The sequence below is a fragment of the Myxine glutinosa genome, chromosome 11 (genome assembly GCF_964187855.1).
Source record: "Myxine glutinosa chromosome 11, kmMyxGlut1.1, whole genome shotgun sequence".
NCBI classification, from domain to species: Eukaryota; Metazoa; Chordata; class Myxini; order Myxiniformes; family Myxinidae; genus Myxine; species Myxine glutinosa.
Window position 1 is genome coordinate 124,147,781 of NC_136271.1, and position 15,033 is coordinate 124,162,813.

Below are 15,033 nucleotides of genomic sequence, written 5' to 3' on the forward strand. Positions count from 1 at the left end.
TATATTTATATATATATATATATATATTCTAAATGGTTAGATAAACATGTCATTCATTTATTTATTTATACCTTCTTGTGTATAAAAAACATTCCTTACACAACTTGAACCTGAACAGTTTTGTGCAGCAGAATGGGCAAATATTTCCCAATCAAGTTGTGTTAAGTTGGTAGAGACCTTGTTGGTCGTTAAAACAAATAAATAAAAATATCTCAGACTCACAGCTGTAATAGCTGTCAAAGGTCCTTCCACCAAGTATTAACTCAGGGGGGTGGACAATTATCAAACAAAGATAAGCCAGTTTTGTATTTTTGTAGTTATTATTATTTTTCCATGACAATGGCTTTCGTGTGTTTATTCCCTTTTAAAATTCATTTTCTCTGCAACTGCTTGTCCTTTGACACAACATTTTCACCATAGAAGTGTCTACTCATGTGCAGTGCTTTTTTTAAATGATAATCATGACGTCATATGTCACGTGGTCTGGGTTCCATCTTGGAAAAACTGAAAAAATTTGCACCTCTATATCTCCGAAAGTGCTGCATAGAAGAAAAAAAAGATAAATGGATCATTGTATAGAGCTCTCCAAGTGGAATACCATATTTTAATGATGATGTCATAATTTGACAAGTACAAAACTTCATCCGATCAAGATAAAATTTCTTGAGCATCATCTCGGGATAAATTGGTGGAGAAAAACATAATGATGACGTCATCGGTCACGTGGTTCGGCTGCCATATTTGTTTTAACACAAAAGCCTTTAAAACCACTGAAAACACGTCCTGGCGAGGGTCTGCAATCCCTGATTGCTGTTTCTAGTTTACTTTGCAACTTGACTACTTGGATTTGGTTTGACCCAGCCTGTTCTCTGGTTTATGGAAATGCGTTTCTGTTGTGCATTTGCTCTATTGCAGGAAGTGGATCTGGAAATCGATGAAGCGGGAATCAGTCCTGCTGGCTATATGCTTTTGAACAAGTTATTGTCTTACTTTGACTACTTGGAGAAGAAGCAGGAGTAAGTATGGATTGAATTTTATAGTGTTTCGGAATTGACCTCTAGGGCAGTGGGTGTTAACCTTTTTAAAGGCGCCGAACCCTAACAAAACCCACCGAACACTCGCGGAACCCCTCAAATTTGACACAAAAAATTAAGAAGAATTGCATCTTAACGCGTTTTCTGTTCTTCTTTTCGGGAGGCGATCTGGGAAATGCGTGGTTTTGTTTTGGCAAGGGCCACCCTCAAATCATTTTCGCATGCAAGCCTGCTCCTTTTCTTTGTTTTAATGTCCACCAGTTTCGAAAACACATGCTCGCAGAGATACGTTGTAACGAACGGCGTGAGGATCTCAAGGGCAATTTTAGCAATGTGAGGATATCCTTCCATTTGACGGCACCAAAACGTTGAGAGCGTTGATGTGCCGAGGAGTTGTTGTTGAGTCTGGCTCGGCTGAAGTTCGATGAGGTCATCGAGGTATTGGTCATTGACATCTGCCGTTGCAACGTCAAAAGTAAACGGCTGCCGCACCCATGCTGAGTATTGCTCTTGGTCGGGGAAGTAGCCGTCGAATGACTTTCCCAGCTCATCCAAGTTCGTGGCAATCGGTTGCTTCAGCTCCCCCGGTACAGCAGTGCCTCCAACTTCAGACTCATCTTCGATCCCGCTCATGCACTCGTACAGTAGTGAAATGTTCGCGAAGTTGTCGTTCTCTGTTCGCCGCCTCCACAACGGTAACTTCTTTCGGAAAGCGCTCAGCTTTTCTTCAGATTCGATGACATTCACTCCACCGCCCTGCATCTGGCAATTGAGATGATTGAGTGCGTCAAAGATGTCAGCCAAGTACGCCAAGGCGAGGATGAACTCTGACTCTTGGAAGTGCGTTGCATGGCAATGCTGGTGTTCTCGCAAAAACAGGGCTAATTCTACACGCAAGGCAAAAACACGGCTCACTACCTTCCCTCGTGATAACCATCGAACGTTAGAGTGGTAGAGAAGGACTTCAAATTCAGAGCCGATTTCATTGCACAGCTCTTTGAAGATGCGATGATTCAGAGCACGGCTTCGCACGTAATTCACAGTTTCAACGACGATTTTCAGAACATTGGCCAGTTTTGGAGGCAGGGTTTTTGATGCCAGCACGTGTCTGTGCAGGACGCAGTGCGTGACGATGTGTGGTGCATCAGCCTTCACCAGCGCTCCAAGACCGGAGTTGCATCCCAGCATGGCTGGAGCTCCATCCGAGCAAACTGCAGACACCATGTTCCACGAGAGGCCTTTCCCTCTGAAGAAGTCGTCCACAAGCTTCTTCATGTCAGCTGCCATCGTCGTCGTTGTGAGGCTTTCAGAACAGAAAGTCTTCCTTGATCTCGTCTCCTTTGACAACGCACAAATAAGATGAGCTGGCTCAAATTCGAAACGTCTGTGGTCTCGTCGAGTTGAAGGCTGAATTTTGTCAGGCTCGCGACTAAATCTGCAACTACTTGGGCGAGGATGTCGTCGCTCATGTCGTCGATTCTGCATCTGATGGTGTCATTTGAGAGTGGAACGAGAGACGACTTGTTTTCAGCAGCTTTTCCCAGCATGATGTTGGCCATCTTCAAGGCGGCCGGTTTTATGAGTGTCTCGCCAATGGTGTGCGGTTTGCCCTGCTTTGCGATCAGGTACGCAACTTCATATGATGCAATGAGGATCGGTTTGTCAATTGGAACGAAGCCGAGAGTGGGCAAGGTGGCACTTGTGTCAAATCGGACTCTCTTCAACTTGAATTCATCCAGCGTTGCGGCTTTGTACTACCCGTCGCCGTGCAGTTTTTTGAAGTGTTCCCGTAGTTTTGCTCGTGCTAGGCTGCAGTTGCTCAACTTGACATTGCAAAGCATTCATTGAGGACTCTGACTTCCGTCCAGTTCCGTCAAACATGTGAACCCGTACTGCACGTAATCCTCCGACAACTTCCTTTTTTTGCTCGACATACTGCAAAAAAAAAAAAAAGAAGGAAACGAACTGATCTTAATTGAGTTCGGGCAAATAATTATATGACAAAAATTAAAAAAGGAACATGCTTTTCATTATAATCAGTACCCCTCTGAAAAGTGAGAAATTTTAACGAAGAAAACATAACTTATAGTTACAGTGACGGGATTTATTATCTACTCAACTCTGTCACCTCAAATCCCATTATAATATTACATTGAAAACTGCGAATTGTTAGTTTTGAATTGCGACCAAAGGAGTTATATCACCTCCACCTAATTTTCTGAGTAATTCAATCATATTTTATAATCACCATCCACTTTTGACTTTAATATAACTGAACCCGCCCTGCATATCCACAAACATTTCCAAATTACTTTTCAATTAATCAGTAACTCCAAAGTAAGGCTCGACCAATGACGCACGGCACACGGCAAGCTAATCGAGGCGATTCACTGGAATTTCCAAACACCTGCAAAGTCCAAAATCCAGCAAGTAAGTAAGCAAGTAAGCACCATCAACAGAATAATTAGCAAGTTGCTCATTGATTCAACTTACTGCAGTCAGTGTGAAACAACTTATCTTAAACACAGACCAGAGAAACCATGAATGAGATGGGAATGCAATTACAAATAACATTTTCATTCTTTCTAAACATACATCACAAAATAATAATAATATTAATAATAAGTGTAATTACACATAGATTCAAATTTGATACAAAACTAAAAAACAAAAAAAGAAAAAAAAAACTGCAATGCGTTTCGGAGGACCTCCGCCGAACCCCTGAGACTGGCTCACTGAACCCCTGGGTTTCGGTCAAACCCAGGTTAAGAACCACAGCTCTAGGGGCTCAGAATGTATGGAAGTCATTTCCCGTAGTTCTTTTTTTTAGCACAAGAGTGAGATAAAATGATGTGTAATCGTAATATGCGTTAATAATCGTACAGAAAGCGTCATCTCCCCTTCCAATGTTTGTGCCCAATTCCTTTTTTCCCCAAACCCCTTTTTCATGTTTTATCCCTTGAAAATCTGTCTTTTATGTCCTTTTGTGAAATGGCGGCCTTGCGGGTTACCTGGGGAGCAAGTTCAGGCACTCTCTCATCAAGCCTCGAACATTCCGGTGGGACTGAGAAGTTTAGAGGCTGGGCTTTGGCATAGGTATGTTTTGGCTTTGGCATAAGTGGCATGAACGGCCAACGAGTGCGTGGTACCAGGGCTTGGTGACGTCATGATGTGGGATGTCAGCCAAGGTAAAAAAAGGGCGAACGTACAGTCAGTCTGTTTAGGTGTTGGGCTGGAGAGGCACGTTTACAGTTGAGCTTGAACGTCAAGGTGAAGCCAGCACCTCCCAACATCACACCAGCAGTTTTTCTCCTGCCCCAAACTGCTGCCCATATGTATTGAGCCAGCTCTCCTGTTGACCTGCCTTCCTCTTGCCGCTTGGATGGACACACCCCATTGGACTCGTGTTGCCCGAACGGGTTGCGATCAAGTATTCCGTGTCTTGTCTTTTTCTCATGTGGTGTGCCTGACACCAAGTTGGTTGAATAAGAGCTTTCTGTCTGTACGAATTCCCGGAGTGTTTGTCATTTATTGTACGACCCTGAAAATAATATTGCAATGAGTGCCTTCCTTGTTCCTTCCCCCTTTCCATTTTTAATAATACACCATCAAATAAATTGGGTCTAATTCAGTCAATCGGGCCGTTATCGATTGTTGTGTGGAAATAGCTGCGTTTGCTTTAAACTTATATTGAGGATATTCGTTTTATGGGAGCTTAATGGTCGTTATTAAATTTCAATTTGATGACTACCCTGGCGAGGCATGGTGCCAGGGTACGCTTATCAATTGGCCATGGACATTCGAAATTGGCCGAGGTGTAAGAGCGAATAGGCCTCCAACCCTTCCATCCCCTCCCTTACCTCAAACGGCTACACAGCTGACGCCGCATGTGAAAAATCCGAATGCCTCAACTCTGTGTTTGCTTCAAAATCTTGTGTCCCGAACCCATCTCTCTCTGTACCCACCTTTCCTAGTCGAACCCAGCTGCTCCTGGACTCTGTGTCTTTCTCTCCTGACAAGGTGGAGAAGTTTTTCTCAAACCTCGACTCTGATTCTGCAACCGGACCAGACGGCATCAGCCCACGGGTCCTAAAATTCTGCTCTGCCGCTCTATCTCACCCGCCTCTCCCTGTTCTCTTCACCCTCTCTTTTGCTCAAAGCCATCTGCCATTAGCTTGGAAATCAGCCAACATTACAGCTTTACACAAAAAAGGTGCAAAAATAGATCCTTGCAACTACAGACCAATCAGCTTGCTCCCAATTTATCAGCAAGGTCATGGAATCGATCATCACTTCTGACATCAACTCCTTCCTCTTCTCCAATGGCTTGATCTCGGATCATCAATTTGGATTCAGACCAGGTCGTTCTCCTGCTGTTTCAACAAGGGATGGGGGTCCTTAATGCCAAACAGGAAATCAGAGCTGGCTCCCTTGACATTTCACGTGCCTTCGATACGGTCTGGCACCCAGCTCTGTTCTCCAAACTCTCCTGTGGTATCCATGGAAATCTCCACGCATGGCTTGCGGACTCCCTCTCTGGTCGTAGTGAACATGTGGCCCTGAATGGATTTCTCTAATCTCCACTTCCTGTTCAGGCTGGAGTTCCCCAAGGCAGTGTTCTGGGCCCTGTGCTTTTTCTGGTCTTCATCAATGATCTCTCTGACTCTCTTGAAAATCCTCTCTATTTCTTTGCTGATGACTCCACTCTCTGCCGCTCCATACCTCATCCCTCAGATCGGCAGTCTGCAGCCTCCTAACTTTCTGCAGACCTGGACAAAATCACAGACTGGTCAAACAAGTGGAACATGTCTTTCAATCCTGACAAATCTCACACTCTGACAATGTGTCTCCGAAAAGATTGTCTGGAAAACCCTCCCATCTACTTTCTGAACAATCCTCTCCAATAAGTTCTGTCACTCAATCTTTTGGGTCTCACTGTCTGCCATGATCTTTCCTGGCAAAACCACATTTCCAAGTTGGCCTCCAAAGCCAGTCGCGACTGGGCATCATCCGTCGTGCAATGTCTTTCCTTGGCACACCTGAGCTCCTCACCACATACAAGGCTTTCATCCGCAGCTCAATGGAATACTGTTCTCCCCTCTGTGCTGGTGCTCCTTCCTTACACCTAGCTCTGCTTCACGCTGTTGAAACCAATGCTTTCAGAATCATTGGAATCTCCCGCAATAAAGCTAACTCCGAGGGCCTTTCACTCACTCACCGCAGGCAGGTTGGTGGTCTTTCTGTCTTCTACCGACTCCTCTCCGGCCTAGCTCCCACATCTCTGTCTGTGCTCTGTCCCCCAAATATTCCTGCAGGTCGCACAAGATCCAAAACCCAAGTGAGACCCCCAAGCCCTCTCCATCTCACAGATCTCCTGATGTCCCTGCTCCCAAATGTTGTGTTTGTGCTTCCCCTTCTCTCCCCATCTTGTCCCCCGCTGCCCTTATTATGTTTTGTGTGTCTGATTTTTTTTTGTGTGATAAATGTTAGCTCTTTCACGAGCCTCGATCCTGTATGCAAAAAAAGAAAAAAAGAAGTTCTGCCTGCAACCCTCTTGTGGTTAAACTGCCAAAATCAAGACTTTGCTCACCTTCACTCTTTCATTCCTCTTTTCTCCTGCCTCTGGAACAAACTCCCTCACTCTCTTCAATCCCACTCCTCCCTCCAGGTCTTTAAATCAGCTGTTCACCACCATCGCTTTTCTTTCCCCACCCAAAGCCTTGATCTTTTCTACACCCATTAAAACACCCCAAATCCAACACTTTCAATCTCCAACTTCTTTCCTGAAATTCCTAGTAGTGTTCATTTGCTTTATACCGTGTACCCCTCCCTCACACCCTCAGCCGTCTCCTTTCCACAGATCTCCCAATGTCCCTGCTCTCAAATGTTGTACTTGTGTGCTTCCCTCTCTCCCCATCTTGTCTCCCGCTCCCTTTATCTTGTTTTATCTTGTCAGTTTGTCTTTTTGTGATTAATGTCAGCTCTTCCACGAGCCTCAATCTTGTATACAAAAAAAAAAAAAACTCAAGGTCAAACTTCTAAAATCATTAATTTTTGTCTGCAAAAATCGTCGATTTCCATCCTCTTAACGGGCAATTGAGCAATTGCATAGTGTTACGGATTTGTCACTTCCGTCTTTGTGGTTGTCATCCACTTCAAGCATTTTTAGTTTCATGTACTATTATTGTTACAGTTCGAGTGTGAAATGGAGATAACTGTCTTCAAAGGTAAAAATAATGTCTCAGAAGGAAAACGAGATTGTGAGGGAGGAACCGGAAGAAGAAGAGGAAGCGGGAGCGGATCGAGTGAGATCGGGAAAGGAAGGCCTATTTGCTTTGAGGTGTCGAGTGGACGCTGGTGGATGTTGGTCACGAGCGAATATTGGTTTCCCCGGGAAAGGGATTCCTGTGACAGTGTCGTTATTGCTGTGGCAAATAAACCTGCGTGACGGGTTTTGCTTTTGGTTCCGAAAGTGAATCATCGCTGGAGAGCAGGTACGCCTCCATTACTGGCCCATCCACCATTTCACCTCACACCAGCCATTTGCCTGGTTCTCGTGTGTGTCGTCGATTTCGCTTGGGAAGTCGCGGTTCTCAGCTTGGGAGCCACTAATCGTTCATGTCAGCGTCATTGGCTTATCTGGTGAACCAAAGGTGTTGAATTCCCAGTCGCCTTTTGGGTGAACTTTTACCGGACCGACGTCGGCCCGACACCTCACCAAGCGGCTCGTCTGCAGCGTCGACTGTTAGCCGTTCTGGGTTCAGGTCTCAGTACGACCTTTTCTTGTGATCGCGAGAGCCAAGGGGATCGACTTTGGCCTGGTATCGTGACACAGTGACTTTGGGGGATGTTACCGATTGCTCACGTGGGAATACCGTGAGTTATTGATTCAGGAAATTGGTGGTACCATCATAGAAATTATATGGTGTTTGCTGTGCAAGTGAGGTTTTCTTGTACGTGCGTTACTTGTTATTATTGTGTGGTTTTAATACAACACTTGGTTTTTGTAACAATTGATTGGTGTGGTTTCACCATTGGTCATTGGCACACATAATAGCACATCTTTCTGCCGTGACTCCTTTCGGTGCTCGTAGGTACACCGTGGCCGGGGTTTGGAGAGGAGCACGTAACAATAGTGCATCACTGAATTTGGAAAGCAACTATTTTAAGGTCAAAATATCAAAGGTCATCTCGAGGTCAAACTTCTAAAATCATCAATTTTCATCTGATTAAGATCGTCAATTTTAATCTTTATGAAATAGGCTATTTGATGTCTCCATGGTAATTTTTTTTCTGGTGTGTGTGGATTTTGCAAGTATTGTGCTCAACAAAATGTCTTCTTTGTCCTTTTGTGAAGAGGATATCTCAAAAAGTTGTGGTGGGATTCAGCCGAAGTTTGGTGGAGAGGTTGGAATTGTGACAAGGAAGAATTAAATCGATTTTTGTGAAGATTCGAATCCGGATCAGATAAAAAATTTTTTTTAGTGTTTCGTCACCGTTGAGGAATTGGGCTGAAGCCAATACATAGCAAGATATTGCAGTTATGGATGGATTCGGACGAAAGTTGGTGGACAGGTTGGGTATGTGCCAAGAACGAATGGATTCAATTCTGGTGAAGATCCGAGTCCGGATCCCGATGCTATAATTGTTTAATTTTTAAGTGATTCTTCACCATTGAGATCGGGCGAAAATGCAATATATAACATGATATTTCAAAACGTTATGGGCGAGTTGTGACAAAACTTGGTGGATGAGTTGAGTAAGCGACAAGAACAAGCCAAATTAGGTTTTGTCAAATCCAGATCCGACCTATTAGTGGGATACAAAACGTAAACTGCAAAGCCTGGCTGAGGTTTCGGGTTAAACGATTGTTTTTTTGTTTTTTTGTCTTTCCAGCAAGTATGCACATGAAAGTCAGAAGGAGTATGGCAGTGTTCTTGTTTTTCTTCCAGGTAAACTATTTGATGATTACAGTTTTTACCTTAACATAAGAAATCGTCTTTTACTGTTTTTTTTGCTTTTCGTCGATTGATGTAAAACTGGATGTCCTGTTTGTTAGCATTAGTTGGGGAGATGTTAATGATCCAATAATTCTTCGTAACAAGTCAGCAAATAATTCCCTTTCTCCTTAACAAATTACAAATTCTTGTGACAATTACCTTCCATTGAATGTCAGGCCTGGCCAGCCGGTTTTTGAAAGACTTGGGCCATAATCCTTTCCCAGCACCACAAAAAGGTGGGAATAATCAGAGCCATTAAAGAAGTGGTATTGCAGTCCATTTGGCCTCGTTGACTGGTGAGGGGTGATAAAGACCAACACCAGCTCAAGTTTTTGTTCCAATATTTTATTAGTAGCACGTGAAAGAAACTGCTGTGGCTTCCCAAATACCCAAACTGACCTTGAATTGGAAAATAACAACGGCACTCTGTATTACAGATCGAATGTTGATAAATGAACAATTGGGATTTGCACATATGCTAGCCACGCCCATCCTCACCTGTTCTATGCAATTGTTTGAACCCGTCCCATTCCCTCTCCTCTGCACATCACACATTTATTGTTGAATCTTGCCATGTTTGCCAGCACGGGCTTTCCATAGATAATATTTTAGCTCCCTTTACAAAGCTTCCTCAATCTGCTGGATGACTGGCATCACTTGTAATAACACCAGGCAGGGCAGGCAGATTACCTGCATGCAATCCAACATCCAACATCCAATCCACCATGCCACCATAGTAGGATAATAATGTTGTTCCTGGAGCACCCTCATTTTCCCATTGACTTACATGTTAATTTTTCTCTCACCCTCATTTCCCTAAACACCTCTATTTCTCCCACCCTGTTCTTTATGAACCTTTTAGCCTTTTGACATACTCTTATTCTCAATGTTGTTCATTAGACCACTCAAACAATGACCCTACAAATATTTGTTCCCTCTCTCCCCCTTACGAACCTTTTGGCCTTTTGACATACTAGCTATAGTACCTATCCACAATGTTGTTCATTAGACCACTCAAACAATGATCCTACGAATATTTGTTCCCATTACTGCTACCCCTTATGGACCTATGATCCTTCTGGCCTTATAGACCTATGATCCTTCTTCTGCTATTGACACTTATCCTTATTCATTAACCACTCAAACAAGACCCACCTTTTTTTTTTTTTTTTTAAATATATACGGGGACTATCAAATCTTTTGAATTTAGACATTAGCTTGAGTGAAAAAAAAAAACCTCTTAATCTAGATAGTTTTTCTTATTAATTTAATTTCATTTTTTGTGATTTCATATACTTGATAAATGTCATTTTCTGTTTTAATTTTTGTTAAATCTATCCCTCTCATATTTTTAATAACTTTATCTCTACCATTAATACCATCAGTCAAGAAAACTTTATTCAAGTATTTAATCAAATCTGAATTAATTAAAAGACATAACCCAGTATATTCTTCATCATTTTCTATCACCAAATACACCATATTATCACTTAAATTATATATACCCATCTTATCAAGAGTAGGTATTAGATATCCACCAGCCGACATTATAACTTTTGGTAATCCATAATCAATCATCTTGTAGTTGTTAGTCTGGACCTGGAAACAAAGACCTGGAAACGGGTGTCCTTTATTAAGTTTATCAATTAATGGATATTTATACAGATCATCTTTTTTCTCCTTAACATCACCTCTCTTAATATGAGTTTTTCTAACACGTTGGAAAACTCTTTTCTCATTCTTTAAATAAATCGCCTTTTTAATATCAAATCCTTGTTTACCGTTAATAATTAAATTCGAGACCTTATTAATTAAACTCAGATCTAATTTTGAGAGACATAGTGGTAGATTATCCCCCTCATTAATATTAATTATGGATTCTTCAATTTGATTTTTACGCATGTAAGATATAGTAGTTTTACAATTTTTGACTACGGTTTTTTCTAAAAGAAAATAACAAAACCAGGATCCAATGTTGGGGAAAAATTTATTTGCTGGATTGAAAGAAATGTAATTTATTTTCATAAAATATTGAATATAAGATCGATTTTTTTGTTGGTTAGTAATGTAATTTTTTAAATTTATTGGGACAATAAATAATAAGTATTTATCATCATTGAGAATACCAATTGATTTTTTAATAAATTCTAAATATAACTTATTATCACCAGATGCATTACAATTTTCATAGGGAGGATTACCAATAATACAATCAAAACCATCTATTTTCCATCTCTCCTTAATATCTAATTTAAGTGTATCACCTTCATTATAATTTAATTTATATTGATTTCTAGGATCAACTAATAATTTACAAATAAAGATATTTGTAGGATTGATATCACTAAAATATAAACACTCTTCTACAATAACACGATATCTTTCTTTTTCATCTGGTATTGTAAGACCAATCATAAACCGAGATATGATATCTATAAGAAATCCTCCTTTTCCAGAACATGGTTCGAAAACTTTTCTTTTTTTCATCCAGAAGGATAAAGGAATTTTATCTAACATTTCCTGACGTAATTCATGAGGTGTTGAAATTTCAGCATTATTATTTTTTTCCAATTCCGGGGGAATAAGATATTTATCAATTAATTTAGATAATTCTCTACTATTCATAATATTCTTAACAAATATTTCCTTTATAGTTTGTATAATTAGGTTTACTCTCCATGAAATGGAGAGAAACCTATTATTACTGTGAGAGTTTTTCTTATTAGGTTTACTCTCCATAAATGGAGAGTAACCTATTATTACTGCTAGAGTTTTTCTTATTATTATTATTCTTCCGCCCTATTTTGCACCTCCGAAAACTTCATAATTAAGTTTCTCTGCAACCACTGGTTTTTTCAAAACGCTCTGCAACCGCTGGTTTTTTTTGACAGGAAATTTTCATCAAATGATCGGCTAGGCTCGTAGAATTTTTCAATGCTAATGATGACGTCATAGGTCACGTGGTATGGGCGCTGTTGTGGAAAACCAATCAGGTCCACACAACTTTAGTCCAACTGGTGGTTTAATTCCATTTAGATCATAACATCATCCTGTAATGAAGGAAATACAATAAGTATACGATGTGACATCACATGGGACCATTCATAACATTCAATGCAAGCAAGCTGGATATTCTATGCTGGCGTACCGTTAGCGAGTCCACCAGATGTAACGTGTCACAGGAGAAATCTCGGAGCACCGTCCGCAGCAGCGGGTCTTATAGTCACGCCCCCTAGCGGTGTCAACGAGCAGCGAGCATCACCCCCGGGTTCAGTACGAATACGATTTCACTACATTCTCCCCCCCCCCCCCCCCCCCCCAAAGCCCTCGCCCTCTCTCTCTCTCAGATCTCTCGATGTCTCCATGTCTCTCGGTCCCTGCTCTCAAATGTTGTGTTTGTGTCCTTCCCCCTCTCTCCCCATCTTGTCTACCGCTCCCTATGTTTTATGTGTCGGTTTGTCTTTCTGTGTGATTAATGTTCGCTCTTTCACGAGCCTCGATATTGTATACAAAACAAAACAAAACAAAACAAAAAAAAAAAAAAAAAAAAAAAAAAAAAAAAAAAAAAAAAAAAAAAAAAAAAAAAAAAAAAAAAAAAAAAAAAAAAAAAAAAAAAAAAAAAAAAAAAAAAAAAAAAAAGTGTTGCTAGCTTCGCGGCAGCCGTCGGCGCGGTCTCAGGCTCGTCGAAATGATTCTCCAATGTTCTGAGCCAGTGCTTCAGTTGCAAGCCACCATCCGGGGCTTGCGGGTCGGCGCAGAATACGGCAACCGCCAGCGTGTCTTGTTGCCAGCCATGTCGGTAGATATAAATGGAATTAAGTGTTGTGGAAAACCAATCAGGTCCACACAACTTTAGTCCAACTGGTGGTTTAATTCCATTTAGATCATAACATCATCCTGTAATGAAGGAAATACAATAAGTATACGATGTGACATCACATGGGACCATTCATCTATCTATAATTCCAGCAATCTCTGTGTGTCTGTCTGTGTGTCTGTGTGTCTGTGTGTCTGTGTGTCTGTGTGTCTGTGACCGCTGTTTCTCGACAACCACGGGTCCGATATACTTGAAACTTGCCAGGTATATTGCTGGGGACCCGAGGATGTGCCTTTTCAAGGTTTCATATTAATCGGACAATTACTTACCGAGATATGTCCAAAAAACGCTTCAACCAATCAGAGAGCAGCGAGCTATCACGTGTGCCGAACGTGGCGATCAGACTCTGCCTCGGACGGCACATTTGACAGCGTATTCATTTATTTCACGTTGGAAAACTATGTTGCCGTTAAACTATGTTTTAAAACGAATTCAAACTGCGATTAAATTAAAACGATTCATCCTAACTGCGATTTGCGAACTTCCGGACAGTGACGACTGTCCGGCAGCACGCTTTCCGGCATCCAATCACAGAACGCTTTGTTGCGTAGGCGTGGCCGATGTGAGACGAGCGGAGCTGAGCGCGTTACGAGCTGACCGCCATTACGGTACGTAATTCGATTTCTTATGCGCATTATTTCTCCCAATTCATTCATCTCCCAATTTCTCCCAATTCAATTCGTATCACTAATAAAAACGAATTTGCGATTCATTCGCTTTCCTGCGCGTTTGTGCACGCGATGGCGATTGCTTTACCAAACTCCGGAAGCCGTTCGCTTTGGACCAAACCATTGCATGAGGGGGGGGTTCTGTGGTCGTTGCGAATGGACCAAACCATTCATGTAAATAGAGGGGGGGGATTGTCACTGTACTCGCAAGCCGTTCGCCGTTCGCTTTGGCGTTGCGAATGAACCAAACCATTTCATGTAAATAGAGGGGGGGGGGGGGATATAATTTTAGATAGATATATAGTACGGGCATATATATAGTACGGGCATGCCCTAGTAACATTCAATGCAAGCAAGCTGGATATTCTATGCTGGCGTACCGTTAGCGAGTCTACCAGATGTAACGTGTCACAGGAGAAATCTCGGAGCACCGTCCGCAGCAGCGGGTCTTATAGTCACGCCCCTAGCGGTGTCAACGAGCAGCGAGCATCACCCCCGGGTTCAGTACGAATACGATTTCACTACAGGCGCCATCTTTTAAAACACCTTCAACTTTGCCCCTCTGTATCTCCGAAACGGCTCAATGGAAAAATTTGAGGAATGGCTCATTCTAAAGAACTCTGCAATGGGAACAAAAAACATGTGTATTGAGTATATCAAAAATGCTAACGTTAAGAGGTTAGAATTCGTCAAACACAATTTTTCTCCCCCGAAAATGAGATTTTTTCCCCAGATGCTTAGTTAAAAAAAACTCAGAATGCAAAAATGTTCGAAGTCATACGTCACATGGTTCGGCCGCCATCATGTTTTTCGTGAAAAAACACAAACACCCCCTTTTTCTCCGCAACGGCTGAACGGATCGAGCCCAAACTTGGCATGCGTATTCGCATACCCCATGACGAACAAAAAAGTCAGTGAGCACGACGTCATCCGACACATGGTTTCAGAGTTATGACGTTTTAAAGCTCAAACTAGAAATGGCATCACCTTCATAATTTGTGGAGATATCGAGTGGAAACGTTACACAAATGTTCCTCATGGGGGTATGTTTCAATGTTACTTGAGACGTTTTGATAAGTCACATGGTTTGGCCGCAATAAATAATGGAAGTTAAATTTTAAAAAGCTTGTAACTCTTGAACCACTGCATGGATCGACTTGAGTTTTTAATGCAATGTAGCTTTCATCATGCGGAACAAGTGTGCAAACTTTCAAGATGATTGGATGTACGGTCGCGAAGCTATAAGTCTTTATTGTTGAAAGAAGAAGAAAACACACCGATTGTCCTTCCAGAACGTGCTCACGATAATGCGATCTCCCGCGGTCATTTCAACCTCAAAAAAAATTATAATTGCAGATTTGTCAATAGATGAGGCATATTAACAAACGAATGAAATAGATTTGCTCAAATTCTGACTATTTTTAACTCGATCGTATTTCACTCAAAGTAATGGG

The 15,033-nt window shown here is 41.8% G+C and overlaps 1 protein-coding gene across 1 annotated transcript in view; it reads left to right on the plus strand.

Moving 5' to 3' along the window:
• Positions 1-15,033, plus strand: part of LOC137436891 (ATP-dependent RNA helicase TDRD9) — a 504,026-nt gene that overhangs the window by 140,412 nt on the left and 348,581 nt on the right. Inside the window, 2 exon segments of the mRNA XM_078787098.1 lie at positions 916-1,016; positions 8,931-8,986. Of these exon segments, the coding sequence (XP_078643224.1) occupies positions 916-1,016; positions 8,931-8,986 (157 nt within the window).